The sequence below is a fragment of the Dipodomys spectabilis genome, unplaced genomic scaffold (genome assembly GCF_019054845.1).
Source record: "Dipodomys spectabilis isolate Male_0828 unplaced genomic scaffold, ASM1905484v1 ptg000178l, whole genome shotgun sequence".
Taxonomy (NCBI): domain Eukaryota; kingdom Metazoa; phylum Chordata; class Mammalia; order Rodentia; family Heteromyidae; genus Dipodomys; species Dipodomys spectabilis.
This window is the reverse complement of record NW_024870855.1, coordinates 3,446,352-3,470,968: the sequence shown is the minus strand read 5'-3', so window position 1 is coordinate 3,470,968 and position 24,617 is coordinate 3,446,352. Positions and strand designations below refer to the sequence as shown.

The following is a 24,617-nucleotide window of genomic DNA, read 5'->3' as shown; positions in this document are numbered from 1 at the left end:
ACACACACACACACACACACACACACACGTGAATGCAATGTCCTATTCATGCTTATTTTATTGAGCTGGTGTGTGTACTTAATAATATATACAAAACTCTGGCTTCCAGAGTTAGGAAGGAGCTAGGAGCAACTCCCCAGCCCAAAAGGCTGTACAGCAAGCCAGCATCTCATCATACAAAATGGGTGCCCAAGCTCAGGCTCACAGCTCTTACACATTCCTTTGCTGAATCCAGGGTCAGCTTTTGCAACCCGGGTGATGCAGTCGGTCCTTCTAGCCGGGTGGTGGCGCTGGGCATTCCCTACTGCTATTTTAGGCTGCACCTTCCCCCTCTAGGGTGCCGAGGAATCGCGCGAGGAGCAGAGACTGACAAGGCACCAAGGGCGGGGCCTAGGTGAGGGGGCGTGGCCCGTGTGGAGGGGAGGTTCTTAGGGCGGGCCTGCGTGAGAGTGTAGTTTGCGCGGGGCGGGCCTGCGTTAGGGGCGTGGCTAGCCGAGCGTGCCTGTGTTCGGGGCGTGGCTGTTCGGGGGGCGTGCCTGCACATGGGCGTGGTTAATGGGGGCGGGCCGGCGTAGGGCGTGACTAGTGCGGGTGGCCGCAGCCTGCAGTCGGAGCGCGGACCGCGGGGAGGACTGTTGTGTGCGGCTGGTCGCTCCGGCAAGAAGCAGCCGGGGCCGGGGGCGGGCGCGTTGCCCGCCGGCTGCCAGGAGTGAGCCAAGTGGCCGGGAAGACGAACGCCCGAACACCACCATGATCCCGCTGGAGAAGCCGGGCAGCGGCAGCCCCTCGTCGGCCGCCGCCTCCGGCTCGGGCCCGAGTGGCCGGGGGCGGACGGCGCCTCACCGGCCGCCGCCCCAGGCCCGCGGGCTGCTGACGGAGATCCGCGCCGCGGTACGCACCGAGCCCTTCCAGGACAGCTACAGCCTGAGCCCGGGCCGGGAGCTGGGCAGGTGAGGGCCGCAGGGGCTCCGGGACGCCGGGCGCCGAGCCGGGTGCGGGTGGCCGTGCGGGCGCCAGTCTCCCCGCCGGGGACTCGGGGCCGCGGCCTGACCAGGCGCCTCCTCCTGGCCCGGGGGAGGGGGGCGCCGCGTAGACGGAGCCCGGCTGGGCTGTCCGCGGCGGGGACCCCGCGATCCAGGCTCGGTCACCCGCCGTGGGACCCCGCGCCTCCGGCCGCACCGGTTTCACGGAGGCGCGTGTGCACCTCCTACCGGTCGAGCGGCCGGCGTGGAATCAAGCCAGGCCCCGGAGGGGTCGGCGCGGCTTTCCGGTGCCACCGGGGTGGCGTGGCCCTCGGCGCGGTTCCCTGCTCTGGACTCTTCCCGGCTCTGCTCAGCAGCGAGCCGGCCCTGTCCTCTCCGCCCCGACCGGCTGCCTCTCCCGGAGTGAGGGGAGCCTGCGGCTGGCCGAGGTGCCGCCGGCCGGGGTGCGCGTCGAGGCGGGGCGGGGCGGGGCAGCCGGTGCGGTTCGGAGCCCCGCGCCCCGGAGTGGTCGGATGCGCTGGCGGGGCCGGTCCGGAGTGGACTGCGCTCGTCTCCCTGTGTGTGACTGGGCGGGGGAGGTAGAGTCTCCAAGCCTGTCTTGTCTGGTCCTGAAATAAGCCGTCTCAGCGGCCGTCCCTACCGCGTGGGGTTGGCGGGGACGCGGTGCCATCTGGGCCTGAACGTTAACTTGCGTGTTGGTTCTCTGTCTCAAACCTTTGTCGGCCTTGCGTGAGCCTTCCGGGTGGTAACTGGAATTGGGTCTTCCAGGTAGGACAGCCTGCAGGTGGGGTTTTGGAAAATAAACATTGGTTCCAAGCAGAGACCAAAAAATGCACGCCTTGGCAGAGAGTAAGGTAACTGGGATAGAAAGATCGTTTTGTTTTTTTTTCTTTTAAATATTTTTTAATGTTTCCTGCCCCAGGACAGGTGTGAAACTTAAAAATGTTTTCTTATTCTCAGTGTTCACCAAAGGGGGGGGGAGGGGAAATATGCTTTCCAGAACCATATCGATTTCTCTGTTGACTCTGGCCCACAGTGCATGATTTAATTATGACACCATGAGAGAACTCGGCTAGACTCTGCAAGGGACTGAAATGCCTTGAGATTCCATACATTCCAAAGGAACCCTGATTACCTGAAAAGGGAAAAGTGAGTTTTCCATTGTTTGAGTTGTCTGGCTGTGTTCCACAAAAGGAAGTCAGGCATTCCCAGACGTCCTCAGGTGGCAAGACCTGTCTTGTACACTTGATAATGAATGATTTCAGATGAAAAACTGGATTTGCTTCCTATCAACTCTTAGGGTACTGATCTCCCCATCCCCCCCACTCCCAGGAGTGTTTCTTTTAACTTCTGTTTTGTACTTTTTGAAGGTGTGTGTGTGTTTGTGTCCTTTATAGGAGTAAATTCTGAAGTGGCTGAGCAATTTAGAACTAGATATTTGAAGCCTGAAACTGAAAAATAAAACTTTTTTTTTTCTCTTTGGTCCCCTTCTTTTAATCAGGAAGGGGGTTGTGAATAGTGTGGGCTTTGCAGTCAGTAGGTCTGGGATCGGTTCTTGTCTTTTGCCACTTCTGTGCCCTTGGTAAGATTGCCTCACCATCGATTACCTCATAGAGTTGTTGAAAGAAAGAAAACACATCTATAGCCTTAAGGCTATGCTTAGTCCTCAGTAAATGCAGTTCATTGTGACAAGTATATAACTTGCAAAATTACCCATTTTATATTTCCATGATGTGGGAGGAAAAACAGAAGATGTATCCATTCCATAATACGGATTTTAATGTAGTGAAATGGAAAAGCTCAGAGTTAAGTGTTCAGTCAGAAATCTATTTCTTTTAGGTGTTTGTGTACAATGACTGTTCCAAGATGGTCAGCATTGTTTGCAGAATAATGACAAGGTGTGAGGTTGGTCATTTTTTTAAAATGCACATTCTTTCATTATCCAGAGAAGTCTATAGCAACCTTTCTTGTGTGCGAATATAAGAGGTCAGACTTTCTTTTATGTCTTCATGTGACTTGCTCTGAGTCCAGATATGTGCCAGTGTAAACCACATTAGTGATTTCATTACTGAGGCATGAAACAGATAAATGGACTTGAGTACTTAGAAGTTTTACATGTTGATTTCACCTTGAGTTTGTTGGTAATAGAGCAACGGAAAGATGTTTTTATAAGTGTAAAATGATGTTGATTTCACATAAGATGATTGGCCTTATAAATGTGTTTTCATCGTCTAGTTCCCACCAGAACATTATTTTAAACATGTTTGTAAATTTTATAGAAGTGTTAGGTCAAGGGCTGAGGCTGTAGCTCAGTGTAAGGATTTTGTTTGTTTGTTTTGTGTCAGTACTGGGGATTGAACTCAGAGCATGGGCACTTTCCCTTAGTTTTTTTTGCTGAAGGCTAATGTTCTATCACTTTTTTGGTGGTTAATTAGAAATAAGCATCTCAGAGATTTTCCTGCATAGGCTGGCTTCAAACCTTCAACCTCTGTCTCAGCCCCCTAAGTAGCTAGGATTATAGGTGTGAGCCACTAGCACCTGGCTTAGTAAATGGAATAGTTCTTGACTAGAATATACAAAGCCCTGATGTGATACACACACACACACACACACACACACACACACACACACACACACCATGCACACATACCAAAAGAACATGTTTTGCTCTTTGTATTATGTACTCATAGTTGAATTTTCCTAATATGGGAGAGGAGTTATAAACATGAGCTCCTTGCTGAAACTGGTCCTTCATAAGTATGTGGGCTTTACAGTTTTACAAATGCTTTCACATACCTTCATTATAGGGTAATCTGATAATTTTGGACAAATAAAAGGAAAATTAATTTTAGTCATTTTGTAAAACTATAAATAACAAATCTCATCACCAAGGCTTGGGTATAATGATGCATACTTGTAATCACAGCTACTTAGAAGGTGGAAAATGGGAGAATCACAGTTCATGGCCAACCTAGGCAAAAACTTAGCAAGACCTTATCTCAACCAACAAGCTAAGTATAGTGGTACATGTCTGTGATCCCAGCTATGCAGTAGGCATAAGTAAGAAGAGGATGGAGATCTGGCTTGCCCTAAGCAAAGAGGGAGAGAGAGGGAGGGAGAGAGAGAGGGGGAAAGAGAGAGAGAGAGAGAGAGAGAAAAGTAACCAAAGGAAAGAACTTGGGAGCGAGGCTCAAAAGGCAGAGCACCTGTGTTCGAACTCAGTACCATACATACACACACACACACACAATCTGATCTTTGAATCAAATGCCTTAGTTACCCAAGTAGTTATAGTCATTTATTCACTTCTTTGGGTAAGTAAGAAGGAGCTAAATTTATTAAGCGAATTCATACATGTGGAATTCAAATTAGATCACCTCCTGAGGTTTAAGGGAATAGCTTAGTGGCACAGAGCCATTTACCTAAGGGGTGCAAGGCTTGGATTTGACCCCCACTGGAAACTAAATTTGCCTTGAAGGCTCTGCTCTGTTCCATGATATTTTGTACAAATTGTTATGATTGATTATATCATAGATCTGAACTTAGTGTCCAGTATAGGAAAAGTATTGATTATTAGGATTTGCTCAATACTTTAGAAATGTTGTTGAATTGAAACCCCTTGTAAATCTTTTTTTTTTTTTATTTTATTTTTGTCAGTTGTGGAGGCTGAACTCTGGGCCAGGGTGCTATTCCTCAGCTCTTTAGCTCAAGGCTAGCTCCTAGCCACTTGAGCCACAGCGCTACTTCTGGCTTTTTCTGCTTATGTAGTGCTGAGGAATCGAACCCAGGGCCTCATGCATGCAAGGGAAGTACTCTACCATAAGCCACCTTCCCAGCCCTCCTAGATATGTTTTGAATGCACGAATACTTACCATTGAGTTATAATGACCTACTCTGTTCAGTACATTATGTGCTATCCTGCAACCTAGGTTCTAATCTGTCTGTGCAGATTAGAAGACACATTTCTCAGAATATGTCTCCACTGTCTTAGTGACTGCAACATGGTCACATGGGAAGCACATAAAACACTACACTGGGCTCTAGAATTTATTTCCAAATGTAACCATCAGTCACTGTTCTCAATGACATGTCACCAGAAGATCCTATAAGGAAGTCACATTTGAACAGAGCCATAAAAAATGAATGGAGTTTGTTAAGAGTGAGGTAAGACGCACAAACCATTGACAGTAAGTGAACAAGATACAGTAGTAGGCAAGTTCAGTAAAGAGAGGATGGCAAGTAATCCTGCATGTTAAGGTTATGAGGTCAAGTTGCCCTAAAATATTTTTGTCCATAAGATGAAAGAGCGGGATATCTCTCCACTATGCTAGGTGGTACGATGGAGATGTAAGATGGCTGATAAAGGAAACCCTGGGATTCACAGTCTAGCTATGAGTTGTATAACAACACATTGTCATGTGTCAGATTGATTAATAATAAAGATCTAAACAAGGTAACTCCTTTGTAAGGTGGAGTAAATCAGGACATAAAACTTCACTTGATTTTTTGCTTCCTCTATGTCCTGTTCAAATAATAATCTACATTATCTCTTACATTTGCCTGTAACTCAGCCCTTGAGCTGTTATTTGAAATCCATCCAATGAAAAGGATTCTCTTTACCATGAAAGACACCTCAGACTTGTATCCCAGACATATAATCCTGCTAAGCTCTGTTGCTGCTTTTCTAATCTTCATCGCAGCATTTATCTATGCAGTTGCACAGTACCTACATTAAAAATCTAGAAGCCAGTCTCCACCACCATCTCCATCTTTCCCTTCCTTTAGTGTTTTTGCATTTTGAACATTTTATAAATATTCTCTCTTCCCTGTCTCACTGCCGCTACCTGGGTTCTATCAATGGCTTCTCCATTTAGGGTTATTTGACAGTCTACTCTCCACAATACTATCAGAATATTTTAAAATAGCCCAAAATCTCTTGAGCACCAGTAGCGTATGCTACTCAGGAAGCTAAGATCTAAGGATCACAGTTCAAAGCAAGCCAAGGCAGGAAATGCCATGAAACTCTCATCTCCAATTAACCACCAAAAAGCCAGAAATGGAGTTGTGGCTTAAGTTGTAGAACACTAGACTTGAGCTAAAAAAGCTAAGGGACAGTGCCCAGGCCCTGAGTCCAAGCCCCCCAGTATTGGGAAGTTAAAAAAAAAAAAAGAAAAAAAATTACCCTCTCTGAAAAATTTTGCACTTTTAACAGTGAGCGTTTGTGTTTGATTCTAGGGGGAAATTTGCAGTGGTGAGAAAATGTGTGAAGAAAGATTCTGGAAAAGAATTTGCAGCAAAGTTCATGAGAAAAAGAAGAAAAGGCCAAGACTGTCGGATGGAAATCATTCATGAGATTGCTGTGCTTGAGCTGGCCCAGGACAATCCTTGGGTCATTAACTTACATGAAGTCTATGAGACTCCCTCAGAAATGATCTTGGTTCTAGAATAGTAAGTAATGTTTCCTTTGGCTGAGTCTGCTATAGGCTCCACCCCCTCAGTGGTACCACAAAGCTTTGCCAACGAGCCAGGGCCTGGTTGTTACCTTCTCATCCTCAAAAACACCTTTTCTGCTTTACTGTGCCACATGTACCCAGCTTTTATTAGCCAGCCTCTTCTCCCTTTGTGGAGAAAATGAGATGGTTAGAGGCCCACTCCCTCAACACCCCATTCCTCCTGCCCTTTACATTTGACTCAGCGTCTCAGTTCCATGGCTTATCTATGTCCTTTATACTTCCTCTTCTGAGATCTGTCTTTTGCAATTTCAGACCTCCTCCTCTGGTAGACCTCTCAAACCCTCTGTCTTTATTTCAGTCTCTTCTGAAATCCCTCATTCTCAGCTTTAGCTCTTGAACTCTCATCATGACTTCTTCCATGAATGGTCTACGCTCTCCTCCCTTTCAGTCAATCCACAATGTTCCTTCACTGAGCCATTCATCTGCTCAGGTGTCAGTGCTCTTTTCACAGTTCAACTCATGGCCATCTGCTCTTACAAAACCAGCCCTTTTTGACAGAATTACTCTGCTCAGTTTAGTATTCCTTCCACTACTTTACTCTTTTGAAATTATACTCTTCCTAGCCTTTCACAGTCCTGGGCCTTTGTGTTTTAATTGTTGTTGTTTTAATTTTCTCTCTGAAGAGCTGCTTACTCTATTCTGTGTAAGTACAAGTGTTCCCCATGGTACTATTATTGGTACTGTTTTTGTTTGTGTATGTTCTGTACATCTTTCCTGTTCGTAGTCTTTTTGAGTAGCTTTGACTGTTATTTACATGTATTTCTAAATCATGCCAAACTCAATCCCTCTTCCTCAATGTTGTCCTTTTAAGGTCTATGTTTTCTTTTGTTCCCTATTTCCCATAGTATCTCCTTTCTTTCATTGCTCATGCCAGAAAACCTTTGCACCTATCCTTGATTCCATTATCTACGTTGACAGTCCTGCATGATAAATGAGTGGGTCTCCTCCTTCAGCCTCTCCAGTAGCTCCTTCCCTTATCCCTGGACTTCCCCGCCTAGGTTGTCCCTTCTGCTGCTTTGAGATAAGTGAGGGAAACAGAGATGTGCTGAAACTGATCCCTCACTAAGAAGCCCTCTATGGAAGTGGATCTAGGTTTTGAAAACCTAGATCAGTGTGGTTTAGCCATTGAGTTTTACCCTCTGCTGGCCTAGAGATACACAGGTTAGTGAGGTAGTAAACTGATCAACCACATCCATGGTTTGTCCTTAGAGAAGCAGACAACTTATCACTGTGTTTACCTATTCCTGACACTCTGGCCTGTGCAGTCAGGACTAATAATATAAAATTGAAAACATACAGCCCCTTCCTCCAGATGCTAAAGGTTTCTCGAAGGAGAGGTGTCTTGTCACTGTTTCACCAGAAATTCCTGTGGATGCTCCTGAGCACAAAGCTTATTGGCCATGATTTATTACATTTGTCCCAGCCACTTTGTCAAGTCTTCAGCCAATACATTTGCTTTGTGCCTCATACACATTGTTGATAAATTAGTCCTTACATTGTTAAGTTTTCAAATAAGATTTCAAATAAGAAAACAAGAAATAGGAAAATTATCCATCTGAGGTCCTACTATAGATAACAGAGCTGGGATGCAGCCCAGGACAATTCCACAGCCTCTGTTCTGTACTGCTTTACTGCACACTCAAGAGGGCAGTGAGGACAGCACACTGCATCATCCTTGCTTCTCTTGCTACTGGGATGGTTGGGCTTGGCTCAGACTGTTTTTCTCCAGATCTTTTAATCCATATTCACAATCAGCAGTCTGCCAGGCAATGAATGATTCATCTTTAGTTTTATCATGTGGGTTCACTGTTAAGTTGGTGTGTGAGAGGTGGGAGGTGCACACATGCCTAAGTCCTGAGGTTTGAACTCAGGATCTAGGTGCTGTCCCTGAGCTTTTGTGCTTAAGGCCAGTGCTTTACCACTTGAGCCATAGCTGTACTTTATTTTAGTGGTTGGTTGACTTTCCTGCCCAGGCTGACTTTGAGCCCCAATCCTCAGATCTTAGCCTCCTGAGTAGGATTACACACATGAACCAGTGACATCCAGTGATTGTTTCCTTTCTTATGAATCACATTTTACTTTCATTTGTCTTTCTCTAGTGCTGCTGGGGGTGAAATCTTTGATCAGTGTGTTGCAGACCGAGAAGATGCCTTTAAAGAAAAAGACGTTCAAAGACTCATGCGACAGATTTTAGAAGGTGTACACTTTTTACACACCCACCATGTAGTTCATCTTGATTTGAAGGTAAGATACATATTACTTTACCAGGTGAGATTGCTAAAGAATGACATTCCCAATGTCTAATAGTTAACAGTGGCTTGTTTAAATGTGTGTTGATTTGTGATTTTATTAGGCAACCAGGATCACAGACTTGAGTCTTAACTTTTCTAGCCTGTTGATTTTATCAGGGTGATAATGAATATATAGATAGGTACATAGAAATATAAGTATAGAATTTCCAAAGATTGGAGCTCAGAATATTGCTGTTATAGATGATACTTCCTCATAGGATTAGGATTTAAGGTAGTATTTTTTTTGGGTTATGATTTACATAAGTAGAGAAAAATAAACTTACCTCCTAAGAGATAGAAAGACTTATGAAATGTTTGGGAATAAGCAAATTGAATTTAGACATCAACTAGAAGATAGTAAAGTTGAGAAAAGGTTTCAAATATCATGAAGAGAGATAATTTTTATTTTTTAATAGGAATATTTGAAAAGCAGTATTTTGGAAATTTAAAAAGGTAAGAATAAAAGAGAAGATGGGTGTGAGTGCTCATACCTGTAATCCTAGCTCAGGAAGCTGAGATCTAAGGATCTCCATTCAAAGCCAGCTCAGGTTTTGAAACTCTCTGTCTCCAGTAAATCACCAAAAAGCTGGAACTGGAGCTGTGACTTAGTGGACAGCTCTAGCCTTAAACAAAAAAGCTAAGAGGCAACATCCTGGCCCTGAACTCAAGCCCCAGGACTGGCACCAAAAAAATAACATAGAATAAATGAGAGAATTGGAGCAATTAGAGGCAAGTGTATTCTCATTTTAAATTGTCTAAGAGGTAGAAGTAGGAAAGGAAGACAAAGGGCAGTTGATCATTTCTAGTACTTTCAAGTGATCAAAACCCAGCTGAAACTAGAATAGGCAAAAAAAGAAATTTCATTGACAAGAAAGCCAAGGGATTATTGTACCTTCAGTTACTACTGGGAGTAGTTACTACTTCTCCATTTTTGCCCCACTCAGCTCTGGCAAGAATGGTAGTAAGGTAGGGTGAGGCAGATGCTGTTGCTTGGGTCTCACAGCTGCCCAGGGACTCCACAGAAAGAGCTGGCTTCCATCCACAGTTCTTTCAGAGTCCTCACAGTCATGCTAATTAAACCAGCTGGGCTCATGAGGGACTAAGTATGCTAGGGTGGTGCAAGGCTTGTCATTTTCAAACTGGTTGAGAAAGGATTGAGAATGGTTATTAGGAGGCAAACATGAAATATGTACCATAATGCTCTTGTATTCCTAACAGTAAGTAAATATCTGTCGTAGTATTCTTAGTATATTCCTAATAATGAATCTTGGTATATTCCTAACAGTAAGTAAACAGCTGCCATAAAATTCTCAGTGTATTCCTAATAATAAATATATACTAGAATACTTTTAGTGTGTACTCCCAACAGTAAATATCTACCAAAGCATTCTTTGTTTTTTTTGTTTTTTTTTGTTTTTTTGTTGTTGGTCATAGGGCTTGAATTCTGGGTCTGAGCACTGCCCCTCAGCTCTTCAGCTCTAGACTAGCACTCTACCACTTGAGCCACAGTGCCACTTGCGGTTTTCTGGTGGTTTATTGGAGATAAGAGTCTAATAGACTTTCCTGCCTGGGCTGCCTTTGAACTGTGATCCTCAGATTTCAGCCTCCTGAGTAGTTAGGATTATAAGCATGAGCCACCAGCCCAGCCCAAATCATTCTTAATATACTCCAATCAGTTAAATAAGTGCTCACCATAGTATTCTTGGTGTATTCTGACAGGAAGTGTCTGCTCTAGTATTGTTAGTATACTCCTGGAGTTATCTGGGTAGAAGAAGAGTTTGAGATTGCTATTGATCTGATGGTAACTTTTGTATCAAGCACAGCTTAGTTTTAGGAGGTGAACAGTCCTCAGACAAAGAACATAGCACCATGACTCCAGTTCCTAGTTCCTAGTGTTAATCCACTTACCAAAATGCCTCATCACTCAGAGGAAATGGAATTAGGAAGGAAGCAGCCCAAGGAAGCTGGACCCCAGGAAAGGAGCCCTGTCCTGAACTGTAGACTTGTCTCTGCTCACTATCTGCCGATGTCCTTGGTCTCTGTGATGTGTGTACAAAGAAGATATTGTATACTAGTCAGAGTCAGTTGGAAAATCTTCTGCTAACAAACTGCTAGGCCCTGACACCTCTGATGAGGTAGAGCCAAAGGATGCTGATCCTTAGTAGCACCTTTTGTGTAGCAGTGTAAATACCAGTGTGTGAGGGAATGTTTTCATGTATGTGTGGGAGCTGGAGTTTTACTTCTGAAGCAGCCTTGAGAATGTCCCATTTGAAATGAGGTGTGGGGGCTAACCAGGTGCTGGAGGTACTCATGTCTGCAATCCTGGCTACTCAGGAGGTTGGGATCTGAGTGTTGAGGTTCCAAGCCAGCACAGAGGAAAGTGTGACTCTTATCTCCAATTAACCATCAACAAGCTGTAAGTGAAGCTGTAGTTCAAGTGGTAGAGTGCCGACCTAGAGCAAAAAGGCTAAGGGACAGCTCCCAGGGCCCCAGTACTGGCGCGCACACACACACACACACACACACACACACACACACACACACACACACACACACACACACACACACACACACACACACACACACACACAAAGCACAGGGTCATTATACACCATTTACATTGGTTTCCTACTGAAAAATGCATAAAAGAAGGTAAACTTGCCTCTCTCAAGACACTTAGCACTGTGGCTGGCATAGATCACTTAACAGTAGCCACATGATGGTCACCAGTGGACAGTGTTAGTGCACCCACATGTAGCACCACACATGACCTAGTTTGCGCCACCATGGTGGAGGAACAAAGATTTTCTTTTCCCCTTTAGTCAAGTGTGCAATGCAGGACCTATATAACTCTGCAGGAGAGGTAGCCTCTGACTCCTGTGCTGCTACAGTGTTGTTAACCATGAAGAATTCCTCAAATAATGCTTATTTGGTAGTTTGTTGTTGTTTTGTTTTGTGTATTTGCTTTTATACTTTTTGGCTAGGAGTGTAGGAGTAACTAGGGCAATCCCTGGTAACTCATAGCCTTGTCCTTGGTTCAAAAATGTTCTTCCACTTGAGCCAGTCTCTCAGCCCTTTTTCAGAAGCATAATTTCATGCTTTTGTCCAGGCTGGCCAAGGTCATGATCCTCTTACTTCTACCTTCCAAGTAAGCTGGGATTACAAGAAAGCACCACTGTGCCTCGCTTGATTTTGAAACAGGGTTTTTTTAACTTTTGCCTGGATTGGCCTTGTAAACTCAGTCTTCCTATCTCCATCCTGAGTGGCTGGGATTGCACGCTTGCCCCAACACCTGGCTCTGGTTTCAAACACAACTTTGTAAAGTCATATTTAATTTTTTATTGTGTCTCAGTAGTTTCATGATATAAAAAGGTCTTCTAGGAACAGAACTCCAATTACATAACATCACACATATAGGAAATGAGCTTTATTTCAGTTCAACCTGTGACCATTACTTAGGAGCTAGTTAAGAAGCAAGTCCAACAAGTTACCATCACCATGTGTAATATATCTTTGATGTCACTTGAAAGCAATTCAGGTGAATATTAATTTCTTGACTGTCAGGTTCAGCCGTGTATTTACACAAGGAAATTATATCCCTTTCTCCCCAATACCTCAGTATAAATTATATTCCTTTCTCAACACATGGTATAAAATTCTTTCTAGATTTAATAGAGGCCTTGATGATGATGATGGGCCTTTGATGTTGGCTGCCAAACTCTCTGTATTGCCCAACTCGGGAACAAGCAGACAAGGCAGTCTGAAGTTCTCAGGCTTCCCCTCTGCCTCCATTCTTCATGTGTCTAGTCACGTGTCTCTCAGCAAACTGCTGAGATGGGATTGGTGTGGCAGCAGGGCAGGCAGGAATGATTTCTACCCAAAGGTCATTTCCAGTTGACCTTTCTGAGTCTGGATAAAGAGAATCTATTGTCCTGTACCTTTAAGAGCCATCTGTCCAGTGAGAATTTATGTGTATGATGTTTACTCTCAGGCTCTGGAAGAACTTGAGAGGCTAAACTATTTTAAAAAATTTTCCCACACTGCTTCAAAGCTAAGTAAATTTTCTTAAGTTTTAATTCAGCAAAAACTGATAATCCCAGTATCTATTATAACACTGAGCTAGTAAATCTTGAGTCGCCACTGTGGTTAAAATGGGAAATGAGTGCCCATAGACATAAGTCAGCTGGAAGTTAGAATAGCTGTGGCAGTCACGCCTGTCAAGGAAATAATTAATACTAAGAGAATACACTGCTTGACTTCAGCTCGCCAGAAACCTGATTTACTGACAACTTGCAGCCAAACACCTCGAAGTGAGCATGAGAAATGGTTTACTAGACAGCAGGCGCAGATTCAGGAGTCCACAGAAATATAAATCTAGTCTACAGACTAGAAGGAAAAAAAAAAAAAACGAACAACTCTTAAGTAAGGGAAAGCCCATTGTATGGCACAGAACATGTAGGATAGACAAGCCTGCGAAGCAATAGATAACTCGAGCAAAGCAAAGTCAGGACAAAGCTAACTGGAGCCTCTGAATCGCCTCAGTAATTTGATGCATTAGTCATTCCGAACGATGGCCTGTCTTTACTTGTGAGGGCAAGGACTGACCCAAAATAGCACAAAGAAATCTTCTCTTGAGATCTGGTATACTCCTGATCTGGTCGTGGGGCCTTAGTCAGTGTTGACACTTGTGTTCTGTTGTTAAAGTGCCCACGGCTAGGTGAGGGGTTAAACATGAAGTCAAGTCACGCATAGTTTAAGCATAAATACATAACTTGAGAGCAGGGGTAATATAAAGACATTTCTATATAGTTTCCACATTAGGATGATTATTACCCTGTTTCTCTACGGTAAGCTGAGTTTGAATAATTAAAACTTTATCTACTAGAACTTTGACTGACTGATAACAATGTTCTTTCAAAACTTATCCATGATATTAAGCAAATTGTTCTTGATAATAAGCAAATTAACCTCAACTTTACAATGATCTTAGCCATTTGGTCAGTGGTAATTGTTGAGTAAATGTTAAATGCATTGTAGGCCAGTGAAATTACCCAGCTGCAGGGAGGATGCGCTGTGGAGCAGGAAGAGACTTTGAAAGACCTCCTTGTAGCTGTGGACTTTATGAGGCCCAACTGAGGTTTCCATTGGCTGACCTGCTTCTTAGGCACCACAACTTCATTATCATAAGCTGTTTCCTTAAAAAGAAGGATTATCAAAGTTATAAATGTAAAAGTACTTACCTTTGTTTCTAGCATATATATTAATAATACTAATGTAGGCTTTTTTTGACATTGTCACCAAACCAGTTAAGTTTCTCACAGTAGCTAAAGAATGTGTTTCTCAAGGCATATAGAATATAGAATATAGATTGTAAGGAGAAGGAAACATTTACAATTACTTAAAGGAATAAATGGCATTTATGAACTGTCATCATGTCTATATTTACAAATCAATATTTATAAGTAAATTTCAAGAAGATCAACCTAGTTTTGTTTCCCATAGTAATATTTCACATGGCCTTTTTTTGTATGTTCTGGAAAGGAAAAAACATGTTCAGTGATAAACACACATCCCTGAGCCAAAGTCCTATGAAGCTTTACTGAAGAATTGACATTCTATTATATTCTTAATATTTTATTAACATATTAAAACTGTAAATTGCCTTGAAAAATTCCAGAGACTGACTAATGGTGCTGCATAGTTTTTTTTCCCTAAAAAATTATGTATTGATCTGTTTTCTGTTAGTGAAATAAAGTACCTGAGACTGGTTATAAAGGTAAGAGGTTTGTGTTCTCACAGTATAGGAGGTTCCACGGCATGGTGCTTGGGTCTTGGGGAGGATCTTTTAGCAGATATAGCAACAACGCAACAGTAATCACTGGGCAAGATGGGAGCAGAGAATAACTTACCAGTCTGGTGCACTGTTTTGTAAGAACCATCTCAAGAGAACCAACCAAAGGTCCCAAGACTACTTTCCATGGCCCCACAGCTCATTTCCTTTCTGCCAGGACCTCTTAAATGTCTCACTTCTCTCACACCACCACCTTGACAACCAAGCTCCCAACATGTGAGGCCTAGAGAGTCACCTAGCCAAGTCCAACCATAGCACATAACTTCAAGCTGCTTAACACAGGAGTGGTAGCTTGTCTTTTGTCATTGACTCCAGAATGGCCTACGGAGTCCTGTAATTTCAGCTGCTCCCTTTCCTTCCCTATCTTATTTCTGTGGCCTCTCCTGCCAGTTTTGCCTTGTATTGTTCTCAGGACTTCCTGATACCCTTTCCCCAGTGTCTGTGCTTGCCTTAGAGCCTTTGTACCTTCCACCTATCTTACTTCCACATTGATTTCCTGTCTAGTATCTTCTTAATGTTATCCTCCCCTCCCTCAAATGTTGCTTTTCCTGAGGAGCCTTCTCTGACTCCTCTAAAAAGAGCATGCAGGTGTATGTACCCCCACAGAGCCAGTCTCTGCTCACCCTATTGCTTGCTCAGAGAACTTCAGACTCCCTGAAGTTTCATTTTATAGCTGTCCTTACTTGTCCTCATTAGCATGTGGGGCTGCAGGCTAGGAGTGCCACTCAGTGACAGAGTATGGGTTTAATCCTCAGCAAAAAATAATGTTACAATGTAAGGCTTTAAAAGAGGAGACCTGTCTTGTTTTCTGTTCTTCTTCCAGAGTATACCTCAATAAGGACTCAATAAACAGTTTTTTGAGTGATAGAATCCTTCAGGTCTGCTCCCATAATCCCTCAGTCTTTTTCTAAGATGGAATTAATCCTGTTTACTTACCTGTTTGTTCCCTGAACATTCTGCATACACTACTAGCACAGGATAGCACAAAGGAGCAAGTTCAGCTGAGCAGTCTATTTCTTCCTCTCTTGACCTCTCTGTGCAGTTCAGCCTGGCCTGGATCTGAAGATGTAGTGCAAGCAAGTCTTAAACTCACAATCCTCCTGCCCTGGTATCCCCAGTTCTGGGGTTATGTGGATGTACCACCATGCCCAGCTTGATCAATGAACTCTTTGGCAGTAAGGATTTCTTGTTATTAACATTTAAACAACCATCATACCTGACCCAAAAAAAAAAGACGCTGATTGGAGTGGAAAAATTAGTCTGGTTTTAGTCATGTTGAACTTGAGGTGGTATTGAGACATCAAAGGGGAGAAAATAGGTAAGCAGTCGGTTGAAGAAGTCTGGAAGAGATAAAAGTTGGAGTCATCAGGTCTAGGTTATACTTAAGTTGTAGTTGCAGGTGGACTACAGGGTGAAAGTGTGGGGTGAGGAGGGAAAATAGCCTCAAGATCAAGCTGTGAGAAAACAGCATTCAGCCAGCCATGAGGTAGAAAATGAGAGTAGCAGCAGCCAGAGTGATGAAAGGAATGCTAGAGTGCTGTGCTATCATGGAACCCCAGAGAAAAAGAGTCTACAAACAAAGGAGAAATAGGCAGCTAGACACTGTGGCTCACCTTTAAATACTAACTACTCAGGAGGCTGAAATCTGAGGATCATGATTTGAACTAGTCTGGGCAGGAAATTTTGTAAGATTCTTATCTCCACAAAGCTGAAAGTGGAGCTGTGACTCAAGTGGTAGTAGATCACTTACCTTGAGCAAAGCTTCAGGTATAAGAGCAAACACTGAAAGCTATCACCAGCCCTGCGACCTCTGGAAGGACAGAGGTTGTCTGAGGGCTTGGATGGAAGTGGAAGGAGAGAAAATGTGCTTTTTCATGGTCATTCTGAGAACAGTGTGATGGAGGAGCAGGAAAGCGAGCATTTAACCAGGTTCTCTGTACAAGATAGAGCAGCCAATCAGCCCTGCCTGGGGGAGGGAATATAGGAGGGAAGAGAAAAGAGGAAGAGGAGCACCTGAGCACCTACAGACTTTTTTTTCTTCCTTTCAACAATATAAACAAGTATTTATGCAACATCTACATTGTACTAAGTATTATAATCTAGAGAAAATTTTCGTTCCTAGACTGTATGTTATAGGGATTATATAGATAACGTTATATATAGAGATAGAGATATATAGATGTTATATGTTGGTAATGTTATATGGTGTGTGTGTGTGTGTGTGAGTATATATAGGTATGTAAGGATAAATATGATATATGTACACATACACACACACGTATGTATGTTATATGGTAGGATCTGTGTAGGTTATTTGCAAATGGAATCTTACACCATCCATGATTCTTGGAGTCAGTCCTTCAGAATGGGGTGTGTTTGTATTATGCAGAGGAGGGAGGGGTAAGGGACAGCTAGGTCAGCTTGTCTGGAACAGTGAAATGGAGTTGTCATGACACATAATCTCATGAGATGTGAAAAATGGCGGAAAATTAAGAACCACTGAGGTAACTTGGGTGTTTCGTTTGGAGAATGAGACTGGGAATATGGAAGAGAGACAGCAGTGATGAGGGTGTACTTCTGCTCCAAGTGATTCCTGGACTAAAGACCCACCACTAGCCAAAGGCTAAGATGTGGGTTTCATTGGATCCTCTCAAAGTCTTGAGAGGGCTTTGAGTCAGAGTCATCAGCTTGTAAATGGCAGCTGAAGCTTTTAATCTGTGAAATCATCTGAAAATAAAAGAAAGGAGAATCTTGAACAGCACAGAATTTTTTTAAAAAATGAAATGGTGAGGCATCTATGGAGGATGAAGAGATCCCAGAAAATAAAAGAACATTTCAAGGCTGCCAGGGAAGGCTGACAGGTTATTACAGTTATTACAACCTTCTGAAGACAGATGTGGTAGGAGATACAGACAGCTTGAACTGGACTGAGAAGTGATAGATCCCCTAGAGAAGTGGAGCTTATAGGGAATAACAGGAGGAGGGTGCTGGCTGGAAAAAGAGTTGGGGTCTGGGGTCTTTAGAGATAATTGCTCTAATGCCTTTTGTTTTAATTTTTTAAGCTAGGGAATAGAAGCATTTATAAGCTGAGGAAAAGCCAGTCTAGGAGAAGAAACCACAATTACAGTTGAAGTCCTAACTATATCAAAGCAAATCACAGTCCCAGCCAGACCTGCCAAAGAGCTCAAGACCCTATCTTGAACAATTACAAAAAAACAAAAAGAGCTGGAAGTGGTGCTGTGGCTCAAGGAAGTAGAGTGCTAGCCTTGAGCTGAAGAGCTGAGGGAACAGCGTTCAGGCCCAGAGTTCAAGCCCTATGACTGACAACACACACACACACACACACACACACACACACACACACACACACACACACACACACACACACACACACACACACACACACACACACACACACACACACACACACACGCTGGGGATCAGGCCCAGAGTTCAAGCCCTATGACTGACAACACACACACACACACACACACACACACACACACACACACACACACACACACACACACACACACACACACACACACACACACACACACACACACACACGCTGGGGATATGGTTCAGGTGGTAACTCGCCTGCCTCTAGCTAGCATGAGACTGAGTTCACACCTTAGTACTGTCAATCAAGTATTTCTTGTAAAAAAAAAATGGCTGATTGCTGTTAAATTCTCAGTTTCAAACATAAAATTTGTGCTTTATGTGTTGTCTGCTTTTAAGTGGTTTCATTAATTTGAGGGTGTTTATATTTTAGCCACAGAACATTCTGCTGACAAGTGAATCTCCACTGGGTGACATTAAGATAGTTGACTTTGGCCTTTCAAGAATAATGCAGAACAGTGAAGAGCTCCGAGAAATTATGGGTACTCCTGAATATGTAGGTATGTACTCGTGAGAATGGATGATCTTGTGCTCAAGGCCAGGTGTCACTGTCACTGGGCACTCATGAGTGGACAGACTCACAGTGGGGCTGTCTACTGTATTGAAGTTTTACCATCAGAGATTGATTTCTTTGAATTAAATTGAAAAACTGAAAACTTTCTCCAATGCCAAATGGATGATCCCCTTTCTCCACAGCTTTCTTGCCTGCCTTTTTGTTGGAAGTGAGGTCAGTTGTTTGGTTTGGGTTGGTGCTGGGGCTGGACCCCCAGGTCTCCTGTATGCTAAGCTTGGGCTGTAGCCTCAGCCCAAGGCTGAGAGTTTAAAGTGATTACTTCCAAAAGGGATAGGAGAATCAGTTTGATAAGGTAATTGCTAACCCTGGGATTCCATGGAAGTAAGGAATAGAGGAGGCTTTCTGGGGGCTCCGGGCCTAATAGAGGGCTGTGGCTCGAAGCAAAAGGGGCTTAAACATGGAGGGGTGAGCTTACAGCAAAAGAGCAGCTGATGCAGGGCACCATGGGTACAAGTTGAGGAGAAAAGAAGTGAGCCATGTGTCTTTTGTTTTTCTCCCTTCCTTCCCTCCCTCTTTCCCCTTCTCCCTTTGTTTATGGACTAGAAGAAAAGTGAGGATTTGTGATTTGGCTGATTTTTAAAAAGCTGCTATATTAGAATATGATCATAGAATAACTTAGAAATGGCACACAGAGTCTAGAATATTAAGGTAGAATTTCAATGGTGAAACCACTCTTTGTGATTAGCTAGCTATACTCTGGCAAAATAGCTTTTCACACCAGGAGGCCAACAAGTGTTGCAGCCTGGCTGTGTGAGTCTTGGTGGCAGTATGGACATTGCCTGGGGCTCTGGTAGGCTGGGAGAGGGGAGACTGGGCTGTGTTTCTAAGGGTAGCAGTGAGAAATGGACAGTCCTACTTAAGCCACACCTCTACCTCCTACCTCCAGGCTTCTTGCTGGGTAATTGGATATAAAAAATCTAGGGTTTTTTTCTGCTAGGCTGACTTCAAATTCTGATCCTTTTTCTACTGGGCTGACTTCAAACCCTGATCCTCAGATCTCAGGTTCCTTAGCTGGGATTACAGGGATGAACCACCAGCACCCAGCTGATTGTTGGGTACACCATGAAGGGGATAGATGGGTGGGATGAGTAGCTGAAGGCCCGGGTTTGAGGTAGATATGCCGTAAAACTAGGATGGGGCCATGGAGAAGAACAGATGTGGGTTATAATCTAGAAGGTGTAAGGAGATGTTGGGAATTGTCAGTTTATATTGCAATGTTTGTACACTCAAAACACTTTTTAAATACTAGGAGTAAATAATGACAGAAGTATGAAACAAGGCTGGGAAGGTGGCTCAGTGGTAGAGTGCTTGCCTTGCATGCATGAGGCCCTGGATTCAATTCCTCAGCACCACATAAGCAGAAAAAGCCAGAAGTGGCGCTGTGGCTCAAGTGATAGAGCACTAGCCCCACGACCAAAAAAAAAAAAAAAAAGTATGAAACGTAGCTACATCTTTATATTCACATTCACTTGAATTCTGGTGTTAATGTATTTCATTTTAGGTAAGATCTTGAATAATGTCTTCTAGTTTCTAATGTTTAATTTTTATCAATAAATTAGGGTTTTTCTTTTCAAAAATCTAAGTGTCCTCTTCTATTTCTTATTCTAGCTCCTGAAATTCTTAGTTATGATCCTATCAGCCTAGCAACGGATATGTGGTAAGAGTTGATTATGCAAAATTGATCAGATTAGTCTCAAGAAATGAGTGTGACACTAATTTCCCTCATATCTTCTTGTGGCTTAGGAGCATTGGCGTGTTGACTTACGTCATGCTTACAGGAATATCGCCTTTCCTAGGCGATGATAAGCAAGAAACATTCTTGAACATCTCACAGATGAATTTAAATTATTCTGAAGAAGAATTTGACAGTGTATCTGAATCAGCTGTTGATTTCATCAAGAAACTTCTAGTTAGGAAACCTGAGTAAGTACTGATGCATCTTTAGCTTTTTGTCGGGGGATGCTGAAGATCAAACCAAGATCAAGATGTGCTAAGCCCATACTCTACAACTCAGCTACACTCCTAGCCTGAGCTCTGTGTGTGTGTGTGTGTGTGTGTGTGTGTGTGTGTGTGTGTGTGTGTGTGTGTGTGTGTGTGTGTGTGTGTGTGTGTTTGGGGTCCTGTCTTACTTGATATATGAGTTAGCCTAGGCTTCAGTCTTCCTGCTTGTATTCCCACAGTCTCTTGGGATGACAGGTGTACACTACCATATTCAGCAATTACTGAGTTTCTCCAACTTCTATAGCCAGGATGGTCTCTTGATTGTCATCCCCCAGTCTCCACCTCCCAAGTAGCTAGGATTACAGGTTTGTGCCACTGTGCTCATCTTGTTTGGCTTTTCTGAGACAGAGTCTCGAAAGAGTTCCAGCCCTGGCTGGCCTGGAACTCTGAATAGCTCAGGCTGGGCCTCAGATTCACCATTGCTCTGTCTCAGCCTCCCAAGTGCTGGCATTACAAACAAGTACCACTATATCCAACTCATATACAGTTTTTTAAATTATTTGTTCTAAACAAAAGTGGTTCATAACTGACACCCCAAAGTCAAGTCACAAGAAAGGTAGAAATTAATTAGATTGAACCCTTGGTCTGATGAATCGATTGAAAGAAAAACTACAAGAAATGAAAATCTGGCCTTCAAGGGTGGTGTGCTGGTCAGTGTGGCCTTTGTGTAAGATTCCACCATGATATATCATGGGCAGGGCCAAAAAGTACAGAAAGTGATGGTACATCAAGTTCCTCTTCAGATGAGCTTAAAAAGCAGATCTCAAATTCAGGTGTGGCTCCATGAGCAAGTGAATATGCAAAAGTACCCTGCAGTAAATACTTCTTAACAGAAATTGACAGTGAATTACAGTGGTTGTTTTCCATCTGTTCTCCTTCGCTCGAAATTTGAGATTTGCAACTAGGCAGTGATGATCACACCTATAATTCTTGCTACTCAGGAGGCTGATAGCTAAGGGTCATGGCTTAAAGCCAGCCCAAACAGGCAAGACTGTGAGACTTGTATCTCCAATAAACTATCAGAAAAGCCCTAATTGGAGCTAGAGTACTAGCTTTGAGCAAAAGCACCCAAGGCCCTGAGTTCAAGCCCAGGACTGGCACCAAAGAGAGATTTGCAGAGATGCTTCACTTAAAATACTGTTTTTCAACATTCTAAGACTGGTGGCCTTGTTTAAGAAGCACAATAAAGTTGGGCACCAGTGGTTCACGCCTGTAATCCTAGCTACTCAGGAGGCTGAGATCTGAGGATCGTGGTTCAGAGTCAGCCCGGGCAGGAAAGTCTGTGAGACTCTTATCTCCAATAAAACCGGAAGTTGTGCTATGGCTCAAGCGGGTAGTGCTCGCCTTGAGCCGACAGCGCCCTAGCCCAGAGTTCAAGCCCTACGACCGACAAAAAAAAAAAAAAGCACAATAAAATGTTTGTTGGCTCCAAGGCTGGAGGCATGGGCGTGATTTTTAACGGAACTTTTAACGTTATCCTACTTGTGAAATGCATTCCTTTATACAGAGATCGATCCACTGCTGAAGAATGCCTAAAACACCCGTGGTTGATCCCGAGCAGCACTTGGGATCCTTCTCTCAAAGTGAAAGGAGCCCTCGAAGTGAAGGCCCTCCAAGAAGGAGCCTCTGTGGCTGACATCAGGGCAGGTCTTGAAACAGCAGAAGCTGAGGACTCGCTTGGAACTGAGGAGTTCATTGTAGTGACTTCATACACATTAGGACAATGTAGACAGTCTGAAAAGGAGAAAATGGAGCAAAAGGCCATTTCCAAACGATTTAAATTTGAGGAACCTCTGCTGCAAGAAATCCCAGGAGAATTTATCTACTGAACAGTATTTCCCTTTCAAACTTGAAGATTTCTTTACATTGAAAATGTTTGTGTTATTTATGGACCTCTGGCCAGGTGCTGTACTAGAAGTGGAAAACCAGGCATCACTGTCAAAAAAACAAACATAAGCTTCTCAAACTTGTGCAGTTAGGTGAATCAAGCCAGATTTGTATAAATGCCAACCAGGAGGTTTTGCAGTTGATCTGTTTCAATGTTCTTTTTAAGAAGGGATGTGTTTGCACCATTTAATTCTACATCCTTTTTCTGGAGAATGGGAATTTGTGTACAAATTTATTTGTGTTCACTTTCTTTAAAAAACAAAACCCAGTAAAAGTGCCAAAACTCTTACTTCTGGTAAGTCTCTTTATTATTATTATTTATGTGCACCTACATTTGCAGACATGTATGTCTATCTCCTTACTAAAATTGACACTCTTTGGTCTTGGATTGTTGGATTCTTGGGGTTAAGGCAAGGTCTTCATTTACATTCACATGTAGTTTTGGCACTTGGAATACCATCCTTAGAGTTTGATAGTGTCATATTTTTTGAATTTTTTTCATTACTTTGTAATGATTTACTTACACTTGTATGGTTTTTCCCAGTGATTATAACATATCAATGGCCAATCTGTTTTTCTTCACGATGACTAACAAAAGAAACAGTGATTTTTTTTCACCTCTAAAATTATTAATGTTTAGGGTCTGGTGAGGGAAGGCAATTATGTTTCTTCTATCTCTTTCCCACACTCTGCCCTGCCATTTCCTCACCCTTGCCCCAAGTATATCACTTCACTTTGGTCACTGGCATGTGTCCTCATGGGCTAAGGAAGACTGTGATCATTTTGTTCAGTGAAAAGATTTCTTCATATTGTTTGCCCACAGAGCCTCTACTTGGGATGTTTCTTCTTAGCCCTTTTGCTCTCCTAGTAAACATTATGAAATACCAGAATATTTATAAAACTTGACTTTATTCTTTTTCATTAGGGAAGTACCTTGTCCAGAAAGATTTAACTCAGCCTAAGGATATTGGTCACTAGTAAAGTACATGGGAGGCCCTGCATTCAATCTTAGCACCAAAACAAAACGCAAAACACAAGCTTAATTTGATTAGGCTTAAACTACAGTGTTATTTAGACTTCTCAGTTCTTATTTTTTAAATGAAATGTACAAGTATGTAACTTGAAGTAAATAGCCCTCACATAAAACTTGCAGTTATTAATATTCTTGTTAATATATCTTGTCAGTTGTGTGCACTATGTACACCTGTTGGCTCTTCCTGGGGTATGAACTAGGAGCAGTTAGGAGCTATCCCTTTGTGATCTGATCATGGTGGCACACAAGCTCTCAAAGGCCAAGATCATAAGTAACACCCTGCAGCCACCAGGTGTGAAGTACATGTGGTACTGTGCTGGACACTAAGAGAGACAAGCTGTACTTGGCTGTCCTGACAGCCCATGGGTGCTCTGCCTTGTCCATACAGCATTCCATGAGATTGGTAAGACAAACAGTGGTACCATTTTCTTACTGAGTTGACTTTCTTTATTTTAGAAACTAACAATTCTAGCCAGGCACTAGTGGCTCACACCTGTTATACTAGCTACTCAGGAGGCTGAGATCTGAGGGATACAGCTTGAAGCCAGTCCAGGCAAGAAAGTCCATGAGGCTCTTATCTCCAATTATTCAGAAAAAGCCAGAAGTGGCGCTATCCTTGAGCAAAAGAAGCTCAGGGACAGTGCCCAGGCCCTGAGTTTAAGCCCCAGGACTGGCATCAAAAAAAAGGACGGAAAGAAAGAAAGGGAAGGAAGGAAGGAAAGGAGGGAGGAGGAAATAAGGAAAGGAAGGAAGGAGAGAATTCTAAACAAGCTTGGAAAAGAACAAGAAGAAATTAGGACTCTGGCAGAATTTTCAGTGAAAACCTGCAGCCACAATGCCAAGTCTCAAGGATATTTTAAAGAGTAAAAATACAAGTTTGATCCAAGTTTATATAAATAGCTTTCCTTTAAAAAAAAAAAGGGGGGGGCGTGGCCTAATTGCCAGGCACTGGTAGCTCACGCCTGTAATCCTAGCTACTCAGGAGGCTGAGATCTGAGGATCATGGTTCAAAGCCAGCCCAGGCAGGCAAGTCCATGAGACTCTTTATCTCCAGTTAACCACCAGAAAACTGGAAGTGGCGC

General features: G+C 43.1%; 1 protein-coding gene across 1 annotated transcript; it reads left to right on the top strand.

Annotated features, from left to right (window-relative positions):
* The first annotated feature begins 606 nt into the window (after positions 1–606).
* On the top strand, positions 607–22,791 carry Stk17a (serine/threonine kinase 17a). Its single transcript, XM_042694994.1, has 7 exons — positions 607–950; positions 6,219–6,431; positions 8,596–8,740; positions 18,414–18,540; positions 20,223–20,271; positions 20,358–20,537; positions 22,123–22,791. The coding sequence occupies exons 1-7, from the start codon at positions 751–753 to the stop codon at positions 22,442–22,444; spliced, it is 1,236 nt and encodes a 411-aa protein (XP_042550928.1). The 5' UTR covers positions 607–750; the 3' UTR covers positions 22,445–22,791.
* Positions 22,792–24,617: the final 1,826 nt, after the last annotated feature.